A 22,273-nucleotide genomic window follows, 5' to 3' on the forward strand; every position below is an offset into this window, starting at 1 on the left:
GGGCGCGGCGCGGTGGGCGGCGGGGCCGGGCCGGGCCGGGCCGGGCCGGGGCGTGCGGCGGCGGCGGGGCAGTCAGCCTGCGCGCTGGGCACCGTGCGGGCGTGCGGCGGCCGGCAGCGAGGCTCGGAGCAGCCAGCGTCCCCGCCACGTAAGTAGCTTTGATACGGCGGGGGGAGACGATGCCCTGCTGAAGGAGAGCGGCGCGGTCAGCCTTTCCTTCCCTCTTGTGCAACCCTCGGGCGTGGGGGGGAGAATCCCAAACAAAACCTGCGATCCGCTTTTTTTATTATTGTTATTATTTTAAGAGATTGCACAGCTTTAAGGGATTGCACCCGCAGTGAGAATTGAGCCCCCTTCTCGCAGCGTTATTTTTTTTTTCCCCCTTTTTCCTTTGTGCCCCCAATCCCAAATCCCGCTGTGCGGTGAAAGCGTTCATCCTCCCTTACACTTTTTGTTCTGTCGGAGCGGCGGTCGCAGCGGCACCCGACTCCCCTTTCCCCACGCGGAGCCGCCGCGCCGCGCTCCCTTTTGTCGGCCCGGCGTCCGCTGCACGCTCCCGGTTAAATGCTCCCTCGCTATTTCGCGGGGCATTTTCGGAGCGCCGCGGGCGCCAGCGACGGAGCTGCCACGCCATCTACAGCCCGGCCTCGGCAGCGCGGATCAGCCTCGCTGTAGAAGAGAGAGAAAGGACGGTCCCCGTGCGCGTAGCGCCCGACTTAACCTTTTGTTTTCGCCCCGCGGCAGCGCCGAGCCCCGGCCGCGCCGCTCCCCGCCGCGCCGCCCCCCGCCCCGCTCCGCGTTCGGCCGCCGGCGGAACAAAGGGCGGCGGGCTGAGCGCTCTCTCCCCGTGCCAGGACGCGGCGCTGAGGCTGGTCGCCCGCCGCCGCCGCGCTCCCGCTCCCGCCCCCCCGGCGCACACAAAGGCGGCCGCAGCTGGACGGGCGAGGGACCGCTCTCCACGCCAGGGCTCCGGTGCAGCGTCTCGGCTGGGCTTCTCCATACTCATGAACATACAAAGGTCAACCCCTATCACGATAGCACGATATGGGAGACCGCGGAATAAAACCCAGGATTTTGAGGAGCTTTCGTCCATACGGTCCATCGAGCCAAGCCAGAGTTTTAGCCCGAATCTAGGCTCGCCGAGCCCGCCGGAGACCCCGAACTTGTCGCATTGCGTTTCTTGCATCGGGAAATACTTATTGTTGGAGCCTCTCGAGGGAGACCACGTTTTCCGAGCCGTACATCTGCACAGTGGCGAGGAGCTGGTTTGCAAGGTAATGCCTCACCTCCTTGTTATCCTCGCGTCTCGTGTCAGTTTCCCGTGTCTCGCAGGAGAGCTGAATGCAGCCGTGGGCTTCAATTATTAAACACTTTTAAAAATGAAAGGCACAGGAGCAGCAGTCAGGGCGCATCCTGGAACTTTTCCCTCTCTCCAGACAATGGCCACGTTCTAGCGGTGGCCCGCAGCCAGCTCTGCCTCTCACCCCGGGGACATTGTTCTGGAAAGAGCCGTCCTTTAAGTAGGTCTTAGCGGGAGTTCAGGGCAGGAGAAAACCTCGTCTTCCCCACTCTCACTTCTCAAAATGGAATGGGGAATCGCCAGCTTGTTTGGAGGTGTTGGGACCTGCTGGCTGCCTCGGTTTTTCTCCCCATGCCTTGTTCTGGGACGGAAGAGGATGCGGAAGCGGGAAGGTCGCAATCAGCTTTGTCTCAAAAGTGATTTAAAAAAGAAAAAAAAAAAAAACCCACATTGAATGAATCAGCCCGAGCTCCCTCACCATGGAGCTTGTTTGCAAACATCATCCTCCCCCATTGCACAACTGAGCAAGAATAAAACCTGCACACCTACGGCTTTCGGAGGAGCTGACAAAATAGCTGGCCCGTTCCTTGTAGCCCGTCTGCCCTCCGTGCCTCCTCCCTGATTGCTCTGCCCTTAGAGGTGAGCTTTTGGAGGAATACCCCCACATGTGTGCACGTCTGTCGAGGGATGTTATCCTCCTTTTGGGCTGAGGGAATATTTTCCTTTGTTCCTAAATTGCAGATCTCATTGTCTGTAGTGAGCCAGACTCGTGCCCCGCAGTAGTAGTTCTTGTAACTGTGGAGCAGATTGCAACCTTGCAGCGGGCGCTGCAGTATTTGCATTGTTCCTGAATTAGAGAATCGTGCCCTTTGGCAATGTTGGGTGTCAAACTAATGCAAAAACTGAAAAGTAGACATATTGTAACTCGCTCACATTCCAGGGATTAATACTCTTGTTGCTGATGGCTTCATACTTCTGTGCTCAATTCATAAGTTCAGGACTGGCTTGTAGCAGGGAAGTGAAAATAATTGCTCCTGTTTCTCTCTTTGTTGAGCCTGGAGTTCAGAGGGTGATTTAAATGTGTTCATTGATTGAGTTATACAACCTGATGTTAAGGCAACTTCGGACTTTGTGTGGTTATTCAGGGGAAAAAAGGGCCCATGACTTTGCAAAGGGCTAATATTGCATGCTGAAGTGAATGCTTTGTTACTAAACTGAAACAGAGCAGGAGAATTTCTAGAATGAAAGCCAGCTCGGTGCAGCAGCACAGTGCTGCACTCTAGGACATTGGCATCTTTTCATGAAATAAACAGATCCCACAAAGCTGCTGCTCTGTGTGAAATCATAGGTGAACTCGTGTGGCAAGTGGTGAAGCGGGGGCTCTGCTCTCCTTTGTTTCCTGTTTGGTTTGCAGGATTAAGGTGGTGTTTTGGTAACAGCAGGAGTGGCGTGGCTGCAGCTCACAAAGGCTGGACTTGATTTCTTTCCTCCCTTTAAGCTGTGTGTTTTTAAGCTGATCCTGACATTTCAATAGTATCAGTTTTTCCATATGTGCAAGGCACTACTTCTAGCAGGGTTCCAAAAATATAAATCCTGACTCGAATTGTGGGTTTGTGAATATGCAGTTGTCAGTCCTGAACTCATTTTAATTTAAAGCCTTTTTTAAAATGCCTGCAGTAATATGATTGCTATTTGTCAAGTAGCCTTCCGGCAAAGAGACCTGCTATCTGGTATCTTATTGAAGATGCTCTTGGAGATTGCTTGCGCAAACATTGGGTTGGATAACAGACACATACTGATGATTCTCAAGATTCATTTGGCTGCACCCACTGACTGTACAGATGCCGTTATTTGCTTCAAGGCTCTATGGCATGCAAACAATGGTAACTTCTCACTTCCAATTCCCAGCAAGAACTAAATCAAACTGCAGCTTATTGGACATTTGCTGAATTGAGGCCAGGGATTTTAAAAGCTGGGATACAAAGAAGCCTTTTATAAAAGGTATTCTACCCTGTAGCAGTGTGATCGTGCTTCCCATCTCCTCCTTTTCACGCACTATGCTGATACAGATCCATACCTGCTTAACCTAGCCCAGCAGCCAGAAAATGTGGCAAATTTCTATCAGGACAATCTGGTTAGGACAGAGTTCTGCACTTATTTCACAAGGGATTTGAGCTCTGTGAATATTCCCACTTAAATTTTATTTTACAGCAGCCTCTTTGTAGCACGGCCATTCACTTAGAGTTCTGAGATATAAATGTCAATGAGTTCTCCTCTGGAATGATTTACGCCCGGGTGATTTAAGCAACACCCCTCCCCTCCCAAGTTCTGCTTCCTTGGCTCACTGTGTCGCCAGAATGCCTCCGTGCTGATCTGCCCCCTGCAAAACGTGTGGGATCTGGCTGGCAGCCCTTAAGGTTGTGTCTGCTATGCTGGAGTGCAGCCACACAGGTGTGGGGCGAGGAGGGGGTTTCTCCATGGTGTGGGTTTGGATCCTCTTCTGGGGAAGGGGATGGTTAGGATTGTGCTCTGAAGCAGTACGTGGTGCAGGTGGTGAAATTTGGATTTAACTGTCTCTTCAATGCCCAGTCCTGAAAGCTTTGTAAAGGTTCAGAGAAAGCAAGGAGGTTTGCTTCTGGGAGAGTACGCAAATACTTGCTGCTGCAATAAAAATGCCAGATAGAATGCAAAAATAAGAAACTGTGGTTTAAACTAATGTGTTTGGTAGCTTTACCAGGCTCTTCAATTTTGTGTTCAATTAAAATGGGACGTGACTACCTTAAATTCTTTTTACCCAAGTAACAAAACACTGGAGAGCGAGTTACATATTAATAGCATTTTTATGCTGGTGGAAACACTAATCCCTTGCTTTGTAGCACATCCGGAGCAGGTATAATTAAAAACAAAAATCCCTGCCATCAATACTTGGCTTATATTCTCCTCCAGCACACTGACTGCTGTTATTCTCAATGAAGTCTTTCTTCTTCGTGTAATGTGGGCATTTCTCAATCGACTCACATACTGATTCATTCGTCATCACTAGATTATAGTAACTTTTTATGTTTGGGTTTCCCAGCAGCCTTTTTAATTCCTACAGCTCATTCACAAGATCAGTGATAACATACTCGCTATTAAAGGGACACTTTGCTTTTAATGGAGCACTCGACTGAAGCACAGAGAGCTCGGGGTGGTTCTGCCTTTTCCCTTTTGAAGGGTGTTTGTCTGCACTCCAGCGCTGGGTCTGCTTCCCCGGTTGTCCTTCTGATCTCATAAACAGCCATTGTAAAACTGAGACTTTGAAAATGAAAGTGACTTTGCTGTTTGCGGGAGGGGAAAGAAATGCAGGAAGTAAATATGAATGGTGAAGGATGATATTTAAACCTGAGAATCTGTCAGTCGTTAATGGGTTAGTAAAGTCAAGAGGGAGCATGTGGATCAGAGTGGGTTTAATCCGACAGCTTCTCTCAAGGCAGAACTACTGGTCAAATTGATGTGAGTTTGTTTGGATGCAAAATAAACAAGCTTCAGTCTGAGAGCTGCTTGTCACTGATCTTTAGAGCTTAATTCAGATTACATTGTTAACTTGATCAGCTATTAGCTAATGAGTCTGTTCTTGCTACAAATTTTGGAGGCCTGCCTTTCTCATAAGAGGCTCCACGTATGTGTTGTGAGGGGCTGCACAGCCTGTTTTGTCTTGTCCTCTGTGCCGTGAGCCCGTGACATCCTGTTTAAATCAGTACAGTATGCCCTATGCTCAGAGGTGCTCTGTTAACAGAATTAGATACTCTGTCATTCACTGTCCTTCGCAGTGCTAACCCTGGCTTTACTATCATTGTTCCTGCAGGTGTTTGATATTGGCTGCTACCAGGAGTTATTAGCACCATGTTTTTGTCTGCCTGCACATAAAAATATCAACCAAATTACTGAAATAATTCTCGGGGAGACAAAAGCGTATGTGTTCTTTGAAAGGAGCTATGGGGACATGCATTCATTTGTTCGCACCTGCAAGAAGCTTAAAGAAGAGGAGGCAGCCAAACTCTTCTATCAAATAGCTTCCGCTGTTGCACACTGCCATGATGGTGGACTGGTACTGCGAGATCTGAAGCTGCGAAAGTTTATTTTCAAGGATGAAGAAAGGTAAGAGCATTTCTTATGTTACAGGTGGGGCTGTCAGAGGTCAGGTTCAGTGTTATGGGATGCTGTGCTCTTCTTTGTCACCCTACAGTTCATTTGTGGTGCATGAGGGGTTTCACTTTCCTTACTTTCCTCTGCAACCTGATCATGGGATGGATGTACCATATGACCTTCTGACTTAGGCTTTGGAGTAAAGTAAGTACAGTGCTGTTTGCGTCTCTGCCTGGCCTCTGCAGCTCTTCCTCGAGGAGCACCCTCATTCCTGAGCAGAGGATGTCTCCTGCAGGAAGGCTCTGTGGAGGTGACTGGTGTAGGAGCTCCACTAACGTAAATACAACTGGTGTTCAAAGGGGAAAGGACTAAAAGATCAGACTCTGCTGGAGTCTGAAATGGCTCATTCCAGTGAGCAAGCATGAACAGGAAGAACAGCAAGTGGCTAATGCAGATATAGGTTGGAGGGAAGGGCCGGCATTGCTTTGAAGGACCACTCTGAAGACAGCTGCTTGTTGCCCTGGAAGGGTCTGGAGGCTGCTGCTGAGTGTATTGACTGCAATAAGCTAAAACTGCCTTGCTGTGTGGGTACCTGCTTTTAGTATCAGCTATTCTGGTACTTGGGGAACTACCCTTTTTTGGTTTTATTTGTATCACCTCCCTACATGCTTTTTTTTTTTTTTTCTCATTAATTGTCTGGTTAATGATTTGGGAGGGAGATGGAAGACAGGGAATGAAGTAGAGCTGAGTGCTCCAGGTATGCTGTGAAAGTGCTATTTCTGATGCTGAGCCACAGCTACACAGTTGAACCTTTGGAAACTTCACGTCTTTTTCCTTGTGGCTGCTAGTTTTTCTTAATTATGTTATGTCATGTATTTTCTTGCAACTTCCATGCAAACCATCAGGGTAATGAACTCTGCCAGAGTAAAGTCAGGCTTTCACGGACGGATTAAATGGGAAGAAGGCCAGCAGAAAGAAAAACTGAATGGGGACAGAGCCTCTCTTTGTGCTTCTTCATGTCCTGATGGAGGATGGGGAGATACTTTTTCCCTTCTGGCTCAACCCCACAGGTTGTCTGAAAGCTTGCTCAAGCTGTCGAAGGGAAAAGTAGATGTTCTGGAGAGAGACAGTGAGAATAACCAATGTATATTAATTCCACTTGGGGCTGTTTGTGGAGTTACAAGAAAAGTAGGGTTTTCTGCAGGCTCAGGAAGTCCACGGTCAGAGAACGACAGAAAGCTAATAGACAATTCAGTCATTAAAGAGAAGTTCCTGACCCTACAATAAGAAATGACAATGTCTATCTTGTTTAAATATTCTCTACTTAAATTTTATTAAAAGGTAAGTTTTCTAAAATGTACTTCTGCTTGTGAAGAAATTAAAAGGAGTAAAGTAGAAGACTGTTTCTTAGTTCAGTTCAGGCAACTAAGCTATTCCCCATTTTCTTGCTGCAGATTCTATATGTATGATTACCATTCGCTTCTGTTCTAATAAGAAAGCTTAAAGTGCAGCTGGCTTTGTGTCCATTCAGAGAGAAATGCAAAGCAAGTAGATGTAAGCTGCGCTTTCACGACTTTTATTCTGAGTTTAATAATTAAACACCATTATAGCACCTTTGATGTAGATAACAAAGAAACTTGTGTGGAGTAGGTGGAGATTTCTGTTGTGGCTGATAATGTCCTTACATTAAAATGGATTTTTCCTGGGGATATGCAGAAACTTGTCTGGTTTCCTATGAAGGACAGGACTGGAGCCTACTTTCCGCTGTGAACGAAGGCAGCATGAGCTCAGAGCAGTGTAGTGGGGGCGGGTGCAGGCCCTTGCTGAATACTTTTGAACTCCTACCCTGCTGCTTACTAGGAACTGAACGCAACCCACGGCACGAGGCCAAGTCCTGCAGCCACCCAAGAAGAGTGGTGTGTACTATAATAGCAGTGTTTGCATTCGTGAATGCTTTTCGCATAACTAGTCTGCGAAATCACACAGTTGCTCACTTTTGAACAGTGTCTTCTAATTGTACTGTAATTCACTTTAAAGGTCAAATATGACTTGTTGGTTATTTTTAAGATAACCGTAATGTGGTTCTCTTCTGGATGTGCTGTTGATTTGGATGTAGGGAGGTATTGCAATCCTTTCTCCACTAAATAAACAGTGAGATGAAATAGTGGGAGATGGAAATAGAACCTCTTAGCGACTGGCTTTTTCACATGCTCTGATCATCAGACTGTAATTAGTTATCACTTTCAGTCAGCTGCTATATTTAGGCTGAAAGATCTTCCCAGTCTTTTGGACTTCACAGCATGTTGGTGCATTGCTCGCACCCATCTGAGCTCATGGTTTGGGAGCCTGCTGGCATTGCTCATGTGCTGACGGTTGTGCTAGGTGATCTTGAGAGGGATTTTCCTACTGTAATGATTCTATCGTTCTGAGCTGCCTTGCATTCAGAAACTGCTGTCTGTGAGATGGGTTCTGCAGAATCTGCTTTTCTTTGATACCTGTGATAATGCAGGGAGAAAGAAAAGAGGAAAAAATGGCGTTTTAAGAAAAATCTGTGAACTCTGCTGCTGTGTGTCACCTGTTCCTTACTGGAGCTCTTTTTCAGCAGTTCTTTTCCTGACTGTTTCTTCCAGCCTTTAGAGTGAGTTGCCAGACTTAATGCAGAAACCAGTAAGAGTGTGAAAGATACATGAAGGCAGCTCCATTTGTTTAAAAAAGAAAATCAATTAAAGGATTTCATAGTACATGCTCTTTCCATTGATCCCAATGCTGCCCTGGTAGTTGGGTATGAAATTGTGAGTTTTGCAGACAGGTGAATATGACATTAAATTTCTCTTGACTTCATTCCTGTTTATCTAAACTACAGCTGGAATTCGTAAAGATTCAAGATCTTGATCTAGTAGAGTTAGGAGTGCTCTCTTCTGCTGATGTCACTGCCCAGAATGCATGTTATTTGGATGTTGCAAATTACAGTGCCCTTTTCATAAGAGTAATGAATGAGGAAGAAGAAAGTGGAAGAAAGAAATGTTGGAGGCTGGTGGTGCTACGTGTTTTGTAGAGGTCTTGATCTTACCAGCAGCGTTCTCTTGACTTACTAAATCAAAGCTAGACTGTGATGATGTTACATCTTGCTATTGTGTGTATATAAATATCAGCACTTAGATGTGAAGTTCCACATTGCGGAAGCCAAACAAATCATCTGTTTCAAGATGCTTCGTCTTAGAACTTGAGTCTTGAACTGCAGAAATTTTGAAGATTGCATGCCATGAAAATGATGTGCTATTGGCAAGCATCTTAGCTCTTTTGTGTTTTGTTTTTGTTTGTTTCATATAAAGGAACATTGGGAGGTGTTGTTTTGGGGGGAAGTGCATCTATGTTTTTCTGTCTGTAAACTGTAGGTGAAATAAGCAAAGTATTGAAATTTCACAGTTAAGCTGCTTAAACCTGCAGCTGATCTTGATGAAGCAGAGCATCTAAGACATTACCGCATGGCTGGAAATGTTTTGTAAGGCTGGGTTAGCAAGCAGCAGCACATCCATTAAATGAGGGCAGTGACTGTCAGAGTCCTGAAAACATGGAAAACGCTTAATTTGCCACGCTTGGTCTCACCAGACTTTTAAAATTACGTATTAGATTCTTGGCTATTTAAAAATTGGGTCCTTAAACTTCTAAATAAAATTTGAATCCAATACATTGGAGATGAGCAAGGATGAAGCATCCCTTTATGTTTTCTATTTCCACGTGTGTCAGTCACTTTTCTCATCCTGGATATGAAGGTGGGTCGGTGTTGCTGCTGATCTTTGCGGTGCTCTTTTGATTATTTTTGCTCTATTCCCGTTAATGGTATTTACGGTTTTATAGTCTGCCCTCATAGTAGGCCCTTGGGCAGAGCAGCTCTGCCCTTCTGGGATCCCACAATGATGTTGCAGAACGGGCAGGGCTTTTTAGGTTGCGCTAAAAATAGTGGTATTCACAGGATAGCTAATAAAGCAGTTCATCAGTGTGATATACAGCAGATGCTTTGAGAGAGCCACCTCAAAGATCTCGGAATTAAATCAAGCATTTATCTGCTGCTTGTTCCAGTGGCTTTCCTAATACAAGAACGCTTCTGCTGTCAGGGAATTATTAATTTCTTTAGTGCTTTTTTTTAAGCCTTTAATTATATTAAAATATTAGCTGTCGTTGAAGCTTAAAGACCTTGAACATTCATCATAGTTGTTGAGGGGAAAATTAAAATAATTTTGGTATTTAGATATCATAATTTTCCCGTATACTTTGAGTAAATATGAGAAGTGATTGATAGGTGGGTGGGATTCAATACAAATAATATCATCTGACACTTTCTGCTCTGTACCGGGGAATCCAATCCACCTACTTTTGCCGATTTAGAAAGTGTGTTAGCATAACATATTTATTTGATGCTCTTAGAATTGTTTTTTCTCCTCCCCTCCCCACCCTGAGTTTTTCAGCTTCAAGTGGATGATGCTAGTGACCTAGTTATGTTATCTGCAATCCTAGTGGTACAAACTTGATTCCACAAAAAACACAGAATGCTTGTACATATGTGCCTTTTTCCAAGTAGACATTTCATTTTCTGATAGTTAGCTCTAAGTTTATTTCCCTGTATTTGTCAAACTGTAATCCAGTCAGCACTTTTTTCCCGTGGTGTTAAGAATCTGTTATTTTACTGATGACTCAATAGAGAAGAGGTAAGTTAATGCTTTCCTTAAGTTCTGGTTTTCAAATGCCAAGTACATTACAAATAGAGCTCATCTTTACCTGTTTTGGTGTTTAAGCTCTTCACCTTACCCTCAGTGGATGCCATAGGACTATATAATGCCACTTCTTTAATAGCAGAGAATTGTAGGTAAAATTTCAATCCTTCTAAACTATTACTATTTTGCCTCTTCTGAAATATGGGTAGGAAGGCAAACTTCTCTGCAAATCTCTTCTGTCAAACTTCAGACCTAGGAGCAGCTACACAGCTGTTCTTTGCAGAAAAGTTAGTGTTTCCAGTTGCCTTTTTGGGGTTTGGTTGCAAAGCTGCTTGTTTCTTCCAGTGTTCCTGGGATCACAGTGCTATGGGTTTATTGCCGATGTGATGCCTTTCCTGATGGGGCGTGGGAGGCAATCTGCAGATGTCAAACATCACGTCAGTTTTGTGAAGTGCTTAAATCTCCTGAGGGTGTATGGAGCCACAGAGGTTAAGTGCTGTGCCTTAGGTCATAAATGAAAGTAAAAGCCAGGGAGAAGTTGTCTGCTGGTTGGCCCCAGGATATATCTCAAATTCCAAACGGGCCTTGAGTCCAGACTTTCAGCATCCTTCAGAGAGACCATGAGTGGATAGAGCATGTGATGTAGCTCCTATGGAGTCTGCAGCAGGTTTTGCCCTCAGACTGTGCTGTCTTCTGGCATTTGCTTGGTAGCTGGATATGTAATACCTTATCTCCCTTCTGAAGGGCAGTGCGGGAGGCAGCCCTGTGGGGGACCTGGAGCAGTAGAGAAGCCCTGCTGGGGTCCTGCATTTACTCCAGGCTGCAGGTTGCCTCTGTGTTCTGCCCAGCCTCTCCCACCACAACTGCTGACAGACCTTCCTCACTGTGTGCTGAGGTGGTTTGTGTTGGCAAGTGCCCGTATCACTTTCTTATGATGGCTCAGCACTGTTTGGATTTGCATGACATTCTTCATGGTTTGGAAGGCTCTTTTGCAGGGGTTGTCACATTTCCCCTACTGTGAAGACTGCATGCTGACTTTCTGGTCTTCTGTATGACTTTCTAAAAGTTGACTGACTCAGTTCTGCCTTGCATGTTGGCTGTATTGGTTGGCATGGCTGGGTGCCCGTCACACGATGCCTTCATGAGATTTTTCTTTCTGAGAATATACTCTCTGCAGTCCCTGGAAAAAGATGTTTGAGAGATCTTGCGCTGAGAATTCAACATCTGGCCATTCTGAATACTTTGAAACCTCCACCAATAGACTCAATGCAAAATATATTCTGTGTTGGTTTCTGAGTCTGCAGGCCTCTGAGCTGGAAGACACCTGCAGTGTCAGCTGCTGTGGTGAAATTCTGTTCATGTATATTTTTTTAATTGTCCTTATCATCACATTGTGGAATTACTTCAAGGCTGGGAGTGAAAAAGAAAAAAGAGTGGACTATAAAACGGTATCAACCAGGAATTTTAATTTAGTTTTAAGCATGTGCTTTTTTGTAGATATATATATTACTTAGAGACAGGTTACAGTCATCTAAGCTGAAGGTTTGCAAGTTGAGTTGTGAAATAATGGCCCTGCTTTATTTTAGAGGTGCTGGGCTTCCACTGCAGGCTCAAAAAATCTGGAGTTTTGTTTGCAATTTGTGGTTATGTGAGGGGGGAAAAAAAAAAAGAAAAGCAAGTTTTCACTCTTTTTTTTTTTTTTTTTTTCCCCTGTGAACCTTCACCATGCATTGTTTGGACAGACCTAGGAGGGGAAAAAATAAAAGATGAATATGTCACACAGGTGAGAGCAGAGCCTTTTAAAACTCTGACCTTTCTTGTGATCTAAAAAGTAACAGCAAGGTGAAGTAGCTGCCATGGGCCAGATGCTTATCGTATAATGGCCTTCTTGCAGGGCTGTAACCAGGTCTCTTTGTGAAAGGTTCTGCACTGGATTTCAGAGCCTTTAGCCCACACAGACAGTCACGCATCACTGCCTTCCTCTGTGCTTTTTGGGAAGCTTGTTGTCACCTTAAGCAGTGAGAGCATGGAAGAAGCTTGGTGCATGGCACACAGGCTGGGCTGTTCCCAGCAACCCTGTCTGAATGTTTTAAGGACAAGGCCGTGGGGCCTCCAGCCATACCTGGAAGACTGTGAGAGGTGGGTCTGGGTTCTTTTTTTTTCTAAGTGGAAACCAGCTAAAGTCAAGTTAAAAGCTGTAAGTGTGGCATGTTGACAAGGGGATGTGAGGCCGGATAGGATCCCGTTGGAGGAAGGGTGGGGGGGATATGTAATTTTTAGAGGCTTCCTTATTCCACGGAAGTACCGGTGAGGGAATCTTCCCTTAGGAACAAGGTTCATCCTGTAAAACCTTTTCTGCCTGCAAGTCCCGGTTGCCTTTTGAAACATATCCTTGAGCCTGTTTCATTATGCAAGAGACGGTTTGTCTGACAGCCTCTGTTCAGGGCTTTTTTTTTTTTTTTCCTGGAGTTGCGTGGGATGCTGTGCAGTGAACTCCCAGGCTGTGTGCCGCTATGTGTTGGAAAGGATCTTAGCAGCGAAAGGAACAGGATTTAAATTGATGGCGTAACGTTTCCCCTCTGATCCTGAGTGCCTCGCTACCCCGGAGGAGATCGGGTAGTTCCAAGTTCAGGATGGGTGTTTGCACCAAGCTGCAAATCATCTGCGTGGGATTTCATTAGCTGCCATCCCCACCTCACTGCCTCCACGAAGGCTTCTGCATTATTTAGGAGAGATTCCTTTAGTTAAAATAATCAATTAGTAAAAGAGAACTGTTTCCAGTGTCAAGCTTTTTTTTTTTTTTCTTCCTGCTTGATGGCATAATTGCATTCATGCTCATCTTTGTGTTGGGGTGCTAGCAACTGACCTTGATTAAATGACCTGTAAGTTATTGGCCACACAGGAGCAATCCCTGATCTCTTGGGCAGTTATGGGTTCCTGTTGATGGCTTGAGTGCCTTCACCTAGGAAAAGGCTTTCCTGGCCTCAGTCAGAGTAATGTTGAAATATGAGAGAGGATTGCTTGAGTGCCTTTGTGTTTTTTCTGGGCAGGTTAATTTAGGGGGGAATTCTGTGAGGCACTTCTTCTCTTTAGAAGTTGCTGTTTTATGTTTACCTGCAGTCACATCACTAAAATGGCAATTTGGATGGCAATTTCAATTCAGCTGATGGTTGTTCTCTGATCTTGGGAAGCATGAAGCTGCTCTATAGGATCTGTAAATCTGGAATATCTCGTTTTGACCCTAACTGAATAGCAAGTGGCAGGTGTGCCTGCAGTCTGAAGCAGGATGCCTCCTTCCAGAGTAGCTGATTTTTGGTCATCACACTGGAAGTGATGATGGACCATAAATGTGGGCACAGTCTGCAGTTAGTGTTCCCAAAATGGTAGCAGTGGCTCAGCTGTGGTTCAGGTACTATCTCCCATCAGATGGCTTTGGGGACAGGCTGGAAGCAGCTGCTTTCATTTATTCAGGTATGGATTCCTGCAGTGAATAAACAGTAGTAAAGATATTTTCCTTTGAAACACTCAGTCTTTCAGTCAGTATTTCTGCTTTAAATGTTCCTTTTTTTTCTTTTTTTCCCTGCCTCACGAGCTTTGAGCCCTCTGAATAATTCCACTGATTCTGGTATGGAAATCGTGTTTGCTTTTGGAGAATAAGAGCGGAGCAAGCCGTGAACGCCGGGTTCTTACAGCCCTGGCTTCGGTGTCAAAAGGCAGGGGAGTAGTTTGCCAGTAACCCGTGAGCTCTGCGGGGAGGAATAATGTGAATCACCCTGGAAAAAAAGGTGTAGGATGTGCAACAAAGCCGTCTGCCAGAAAGGGGTGCTAACTCAGGAGGCGTCATTGAAGAATCTTCTGGAAGACGTTTAATTGATTAGGTTTTGTTACAGTACTGAAGAGCGAAGTCTGAATGCATTCAAGTAATGAATGGCATATTGATAAGAAATTCAGAGTGGTATTGTTTTTCATGGGTTTCCCTGACGGTTTCTATGGGGACAAAGGCGCATTTCCCGTCTGAGTGCTGCTGCTGCCCTCTGATTGCACTTCTGTGGTTTCATTCACCAGTAATGGGAAAGCATTCATAGGCAGAATAGCTTCCCCTTTTTAAATAGCCATGATTCAGGGTTGTATTTTTTTTTTTTAACGCATTAGACTAATGCAGTGTTTTATCAATGATCTGATAGATGCATAATGCCCTTTTTCCAAGTGCTTATTCAGGGTCTGCATTAAAACTTGAAATTATGTACTGTAATTACGTAAGCCGTGACAAAAGTCTTTGTTGCCCTACAGTGTGTGTACAAAGTGATTCTCATCCGGCTTTGGCAGTAGTTTATGTTTCAGCTTCAGGGATTAATTTTTGTTGCAACCATTTAAATGGCCAAACTCAAATGCTGATGCTTTGGAAAACTTTTTTCTCTTGTGGGGGTCCTTCAGCTGGCTGATGTGAGTTAATTATTTAAGGAATGATAGGTTTGGTGGTTTTGTTTTTGTTTCTAGAAATGTGACTTTAAAGAAGTAGAATGATTTCATTTTTGTTTGTGCCTTCTCTTCTTTGTAATAGGAAGTGCTTCAAAGCTGATGTTGATTTCACATTTCAGTGTTTGGTTTCGAGTCTGTCCCCTGACTGCCAAGGGCCAAATTGAATTGGGTTGTCTGTTTGTTCTGCAGTTGGATGTGCTTCCAGCCTTTGCTGCAGAGGCTCTGTGTTCTCAGCAACTCCTTGCAGTATTGAGGGTCTGTTTGTTGTTGTTGGCTTCTATTCTTTTTTCCTGGATATTTTATTTCAGTGCTTCCTCTGAGAGAGGAGGTGGAGGAGAAGAAATCGGTGCTCATCCAGAGTGTCTGTGAGCATTTCTCTGTTTTTAGATCCTCTCTTTCCTGTTGTTCCCCTCCCCCATTCTCACCCCTCTAGAGAGAAAAAATAAAAATCTCAGACTTGCAGAAAACAGAGCTCTTTTAGGCAGTGCTTGAAATCTGGAGGAAGGGGAGGCTAGCCAGAGCTGGAAGCCAGGGATATCTGTTTCTCTCAGAGAGGCTGTACAGTCGGAAATAGCAGCTCCTAAGCCAGACTGCTCCTTTTCAATTGCCTGAAAAAAGCATGAAATGGCTGTAAAAAGTGGAGTGATACTTGCAGTTCATAGCAGCATGCCACCCAACTGCGCAGTGGCTGTGTGCTATATGCGAGGCTGAGGTGTGTGGAGTTGCTGTCTCTTAAGAAGCCAGGCTAGCTTGGGTCTACCCTGGCTCTGGGTCATGGGGGGCAGCCCAGAACAACACAACTAGGGCCTTCAGCAGCGACATTTCATGATTGTTTCTATGCGTGGGCTGTGGTTGCCTCCTCCAGAACAACTCAACCCTTAGGGAAGTAAGACCATTCCAGTTGTTTCTACTGGTAAAGGGGAACACTTGGGTTGTATACCCAGCAGGTGGGTGTTCAGGTGATGCAGGACGGCAGCTTGTGAGGGAGGTGCTTTTGTGCTGAGGGGGCATCTAGTGCCCATACCCATGCTGGAGTGCAGCCAGGTGAAGGAGACATTTCCTTGTTTTTTACCTTGTACATCAGGGTGTTAATGCGTGACGGTTTGGGTGCTGGCTAGAAGGGCAGAAGAGAGCTGAACATCGTATTTTTGTTTGGTTTGGGACCTTTTGTTTCCTCAAAGACTGTCAGCTGAGTGGGATGAAAAACCTGGTTGAGTGTTTGCTTCATTTGGTTGCATATTATGGAGGAGCAGGCAGATAAGGGCCAGCTGTTGTTCCATTTGCTTGCTTAAACAAAACCTGCTGTAGCATGCGTGGAGGGCTGCTGGCTGCAGAATGCAGCACCTTGCATGAAAATGGAGGGAGGGATACTGCCTTTGTGTGCTGCATCTGGTTTTTTAGCAATACATTTCTCCTCTAGGAGAAGATGGGTTCTGAGCTTTTTTGACACACCTTGCTGTCTGCTTTTTTTTTTTGTGCGGCCTTCATTATAGAAAAGAAGAGATTTAGGAATTAAAATAATTTTCTGTAGTATAGCAGCTGCTCAGTGAGCTGTTGCTTTAAATTTTTTTGGCAACGATCAGAAATGTAAAACAGGGTAGGAGAGTAAACACCGCTTCCCTGCACTGTTGACACTCCAGTGGCAAGGCTGTGTGTGTGGGTGAATTCTCTCCTGCAAGTTGTTTATAAATAGCATACCCTGCCCCATTCCCTCTGTGTGCTCTGCTTCTGGGAGCAGCAGTGAGTCGATGCTTTCCTGGCTGGTGGTTCAGTGACTTAATGCACGTTTGAGTAGCTGGCTTCTCCACTTCATTGCTACACATACTTTTCTGTGGAAAAACTGAGGTGGGCAGTGTAAATGGAACCACAACTTGTGTCTCTGCCTTCCCTTTCATTTCTTCCTCTCTGTTCTCTGCCCTGCTGGGAGTGTTTTTTCTCCCTGGGCATTTTGCCTTGCTGCTCTTCCTGTACCACACAAATGTGGGAGCACAGTGAAGCTGAGCATGCTGGAGGGACCCTTCTCTGGGCACTCGCCTTTTTGGGACCCTCTAAGCTGTGTACAGAGGGAAATTGTTGTGATCTTGATAATTACAGTCAGTTTCTCCTCGCAGTCAGCTTCCTAAGTGAAGTATTGCTGCTGTAAAGTATTGTTAGTGTGCTAACAAGCTGTTGTCTATTGCCAGAAGAAGTGCTGTTAGGCTGGCAGTGGGTACTTAATCAGGAAGCAGGTGTGTTGCACAAACCCCATCAGCATCCACGCTGGAGAAAACAGTGGCTTATTTAATGAGGGAAGGAGCTGCCTGAACACACTTTGCTTGGGAGCCAGGTATCCTGCGTTCTGTATTTATGACTTCCTGATCCAAGGCATATTGCCAAAGGGGCTTTCACCTCAGCTAGGAAACGTCTCTAGCTGTTGAAAAGGTCCAAGTGTCATTATGAGAGTTTATGGCACAGTTGCTTTTGGAGTACTCCACGGAGTGAAATGCTCTTCTGTTGGTTCAGAGATGGTAGCACTGAGCTGCCCTGAAACCAAGTTCCAGCCACAGCTACTCTTTTGCTACTCAAACCCAAGCTATGTTGTCTTCAGTAAACATTTAAGAAACAGGGCTCTCCTTGTCTGTTTTTAGCACCTGTGAAATGATGTGTTTTAGTCAAAAGACACAAGTTCTGCTTTCTGGAATGAAGTTCAGTCTCTGCCTGTGAATGTCTGTGATACAGGGCAGGGTATGATCATGACACTGGACTAGGGGTGATCACAGAGAACCATGAGGTTAAGGTGTGAGGACAGGAATACGAGCAATTGATCCCCAGGTTGCTGAAAGTCTGCACTGCTGCTTGGTCACTCTTCCATCTGTATGCACTGGGCAAATCCTAATGTGTTGTGCTCATTCTATTCTTAAAGCCAACTATTGCTGGCAAATAGTCTAAAGGATAATTGCTAATCCTTTTTGGTTGCCTGTGAAAGGGACAAACTTTTGAATATAGTTACAGATGCTAGCTGTCCAAATTAAAAGGAAAGAAAGGTTATATTAATCTCATGGCATGACAAGCAACTTTGGCATTTTTTTCTGTCCGTGTGGTATTTATAATGGAAGAAAATTCTTTTGCAGAGGTAATTACTGTAGCACTATGACAAGTTCATAGTGCTTTGCAGGCAAAAAGGAGTTTGCAGTTACAATAAGGCATCTCTACCATCCTTCTGCAAGCCCACTGCTAGCCTCTGTTCATTCCAATGTAAGGCATTTTTCTAGTCTGGCCAAGTAGATAAGCTCATTGTTCATCTCGATGTTCAGCTCACCTGATCTCTCTTTGTCTGAAAGTTTGATTAGGAAGAGTGGAATAGGTTAAACTTGCTCTTCCTGGGTATAAGGATAAAGCAAAATATTGGTTAGTCTACAGGGATTGGTTAGGGGCAGAGCAGAAATTTTTATTCCTCTCAAGCCTTGTGGAATTGAAAGTGCAAGTAAACTGTTGACCAGTGTGAAGGTGTCAAAATAACTTTAGGACTTGACTTGGATTTGGACATGAGTCTTGAACAGGAATGGAGTGCAGTCAACAAATAATCATGAGACTCATATCTCCTTTTGGAAATCGTGTTTATGAAGTGTTATCAAACACATGAATACAGCAGTTATTTTTATGTTGTAGAAGACCTTATCGATGTGTTTACTGGACATAAATGCAATTGAAATCTTGTAACAGTGTATGGTGATATTCTTCATGTCTTTTTAACTGGTATCTATACAAGTTAACTGTAACAAGTTCTGTGATGGGAATCTAAACTGATGCACTTCAGCGGTTGTTGAATTTTGTATTTTCATTACAATCATGTAACAGCCCAGAATATGTGTTCTGATCTTTGCTTACCTTATTTGTTTTGTGTTTTGTTTTGTTTCTTTTGCCTGCAGGACTAGAGTGAAATTGGAAAGCTTAGAAGATGCTTATATTTTAAGAGGAAATGATGACTCTCTTTCTGATAAGCATGGATGCCCAGCCTATGTGAGTCCAGAGATCTTGAACACAAATGGCAGCTACTCTGGCAAAGCAGCGGACGTATGGAGTCTAGGTGTCATGCTTTATACCATGCTAGTTGGACGCTATCCTTTCCATGACATTGAGCCTAGTTCCCTCTTCAGCAAGATTCGGCGTGGGCAATTTAACATTCCAGAAACTCTGTCCCCCAAGGCAAAATGCCTCATACGTAGCATACTGCGTCGGGAGCCATCAGAAAGGCTGACTTCACAGGAAATTCTGGACCATCCCTGGTTTTCTACAGATTTTAATGTATCGAATTCAGGATATGGTGCTAAGGAAGTATCAGATCAGCTGGTGCCTGATGTCAACATGGAAGAAGACTTGGACCCATTCTTTAACTGAGCACAAAGACTGGGTGTTCAGAAGGTACACAACCTGGAGATGGACACATGAAGGAGCCCTTCCTGATGGTGTTAAATCACATCCTGCATCAGCCTAGCTTGGTAGCAAATGACACTCGGAGGTCCTTGGATTGAGAAGGAACCTCCACAAGGAGCTAATATAACAAATGTAGCATGGGGACAGACTGGGGGGTGGGGGGAGCTTGCTATCAGGTTAGATTGATTTGGAGGAGAAAAGGCAGCATGGAGCAATTGTAGCTTCTCACCTTTCTGGAGCCAAGGAGACTGCACATGCCAATTCTGGTGCAGCTATATCACTCCTGATTCTGTTCCATTAAAAATAGTGGTAACTCACAACAAATAGAAACTTTTTGCCTCAGCTCACATCTTGGCATCGCACTGTTAAATATTTAACTTCAGCCATTATTCAGGGAAAGTACAATTGGCTAACATTTCTTTTTAATCGGATGTCTAATAATTGATGGGATTAATTTAAGAAAAAATTAGGTGCACAAAGATGGACATGAAAAGTGGGTGCTAAAAACAAACAAAATTTCAGTTCATGTCTCTTGATAGCTATTTTCAACTCATTTCTTCTAAATAAACTACTTAATATTCTTGTCAGGAAATGACATTTTAATGCTTTGTTCCCTTAAGGGGAAGTAACTGTCATTTAACAAGCTGTTCTGTTTTGTGTCAAATGGTTTGTTGCAGGAAGCTATTATAACTCGAACTTCCAGATGCATTACTGCTATAATAGGAGAGAAAAAAAATGTAATTTTTTTTAAAAAAGATACGAGATACTGGCTTCCATATCTGCCATGCTGCACGTATATGACTAGAGAGGACAGAAAGCCCTTAATCGTCTCTTTATCTGAGAACTGATCTCTTCTTTACCTGACTGGCCCACATGTACATAGAGGGCTCTTTATTATTGAAGAAGAGTATTGTGGGTTGTGTTTTTTTTTTTCTTCTTTGAATTCCTCTCAACTTGGGAAATGAATTGTTTGGGTTTGATTATTATTTTTTTTTTGTTTATGTCCAGAATAAGAAATAAGAGGGTATTAATAAGCTGAACATTTATATTACAGATATTCCTCTTGAAACATACACAGTAATATGCACCTTTTGTATTGTCAAGACTTATTCTATTTATTGAAGAAAATGTCACAGTAGTGATGTATTAAGCCAGTACTTCAATTACGGGTTGACTTGGGATGACATGTTACATGCTGTAGTTAACACACTTCTTTTCTGTTCAGGTATTTCTGTCCCTAAATAACTTTTTATTTAGCTTTTTTGGTTTTTTTTTGTTTTGTTTTGTTTTCTTTTGGTTTTGTTTCTGGATAGCTTTATTTGATTTAGACTGGCAAATGTTTTTATTACTGCTTTTATATTGCTGTATGATATTGAAATCTCTTGGCATAAATATTTGTGTTTCCAGTACCTCAGTTGTTCTGATATTACTGCCTGTATACGTTTTGTGAAGTGGTCATGTTTTTTGGGTAGGTACATGTGGACTCTGTAGTATGTAAATGTTACTTGAATTTGTGCTTAATTATAGTATGTGGCATGTGCGTACAGCTACTTGGCATTTGACGTATGGATGCTATTTGCCTGCCTCGCAGGAAAGTTATGGTCCCACTCTCAAGAGGATGTTTCACAGTTCTTTATCAAGAGACAAAGCTAGCTGCAGCTGACCTGCCTTGGTTCTATTTTGGTAACTAAGAATATAAAGGAGTAATGTTTTTACACTCTGAAGATGGTGCTGTGTCAAGAAGGACTTTTTTTATTTTATAAATACCTTATAGGAGGAAAGATTGGTGATGTGCATGGTGGGGTTTTACTGCCTCTGGTGCTTTGTCATGTATTTGGTTTAATGTTTTTGTCCTAATCTCTTCAATAAATAAAATTGTGCATATTTAACTAAATTTCAGTTGTGAACCACGTTCTTACTCAAGGTTTGAAGCACTACAGGAGTTTTCTCTGGTAGGGCTGCTTAGCTGCTATTTTTTGTCCTGCTGTTTTGTGCTCTTGCCAGACCTGTGAGCTGAGAAAGCTGAGCACTTGTAAATAAAAGTAACACTGTGCACCTTCTCATCAAATAATTTGCAATCTGCTATGAGGGGAACTGTTCTGGCTTGTCCCTGCCATTTAGCAAGTCCATTTACCTGATTCAGGGAGGGTACCGAAATGCAGTGAGAACTGCGTCAATTTGGTAATGAGAGGCACCTCTGTTAGTGGGGAGAAATAAAAATTGAGCAAGCTGGCATATCCACCTGCCAGAGCTCTAGAAAAATACGCATCTTGCACTTGCCTTCCAATTCTAGAAAGGATGGATCTGAAATAATGTCTCATAGTTTACTACTTTTTATTTAAATCCACATTCTACTACTTTATTCACTCTGCATAGTAATTTATAGCTGCATGGTGAGATTGCGTAGAAGTGCATGTGGAGTACACAGTGCTTTGTCCATGTGAGACAAGATAGATGAGTCTTAGCCTGTGATTTGAACAAGGATACAGTCTGTTTTTGGCAATTCTAGAGTTTGAAAAAGCCACAGGTAGCAGATGTCCTCCCCCAGAAGAAACAACCCTCTACCCTAAGCTGCTGTACACCAAAATAGCAGAATATTGCACCCAAACTGCACAGGGATTATTATCAGGCCACCTTATGTTGCATTCATGATTTCAGTCCAGGTAATTCTAGCACATGTTGAGTATTTTGGTTGATAGGTTGAAAATTAACTGTTGGTTATAGCACCAACCAGAAATGTTATTAACATACAGAAACACTTGAAGATCAGCTTTTAAATGATGTGCATATCTTCAGCCAAAGTTAAAATTACTTGAAACTCTTTCAAATTGAACTCCCACAATAAATGTGCTTCATAGAAAAAAGCAGATTGTAATCAGTCGTAGAGGGAAGGGGGGGGGAGGGGGGGAAGCACTGAGGATTTCCCTCTCCTCCACTAAAACTTATGTGAGCGGCTTCTGTTCTGTTTGGGTGGAAGTAGCTAGACCTTATTTTACAGCAACCTGCATGCTTGCTTTTTCACTGCCAGTAATTATATGAAAAATGTGGCTGACTAATGATTGCTCATTCACAGTGCTTTTTATATCAAAGGCGAGAGCTTTCTTGGTATTGCTGCAAAGGAATCCTCTGGCAGCTGCAGTCAGCTTTGTGAGATGCTGAAGGAGTGCCCTGTTTCCGGAGCTTCCTCATCCCTGAAGTGAAACCCTAGAGGGGAATCTGTGATTTAAACAGCTGATTTCTGGCC

At 43.9% G+C, this 22,273-nt stretch overlaps 1 protein-coding gene across 1 annotated transcript; it reads left to right on the forward strand.

Annotated features, from left to right (window-relative positions):
- Window positions 1-64: 64 nt before the first annotated feature.
- TRIB2 (tribbles pseudokinase 2) lies at window positions 65-20,933 on the forward strand. Its single transcript, XM_031610775.2, has 4 exons — window positions 65-148; window positions 855-1,274; window positions 5,145-5,437; window positions 18,525-20,933. Exons 2-4 carry the CDS (start codon window positions 1,005-1,007, stop codon window positions 18,991-18,993), a joined length of 1,032 nt encoding a protein of 343 aa, XP_031466635.1. The 5' UTR covers window positions 65-148; window positions 855-1,004; the 3' UTR covers window positions 18,994-20,933.
- The last annotated feature ends 1,340 nt before the right edge of the window (window positions 20,934-22,273 follow it).

The sequence above is a fragment of the Phasianus colchicus genome, chromosome 2 (genome assembly GCF_987193195.1).
Source record: "Phasianus colchicus chromosome 2, bPhaCol1.hap1.1, whole genome shotgun sequence".
NCBI classification, from domain to species: Eukaryota; Metazoa; Chordata; class Aves; order Galliformes; family Phasianidae; genus Phasianus; species Phasianus colchicus.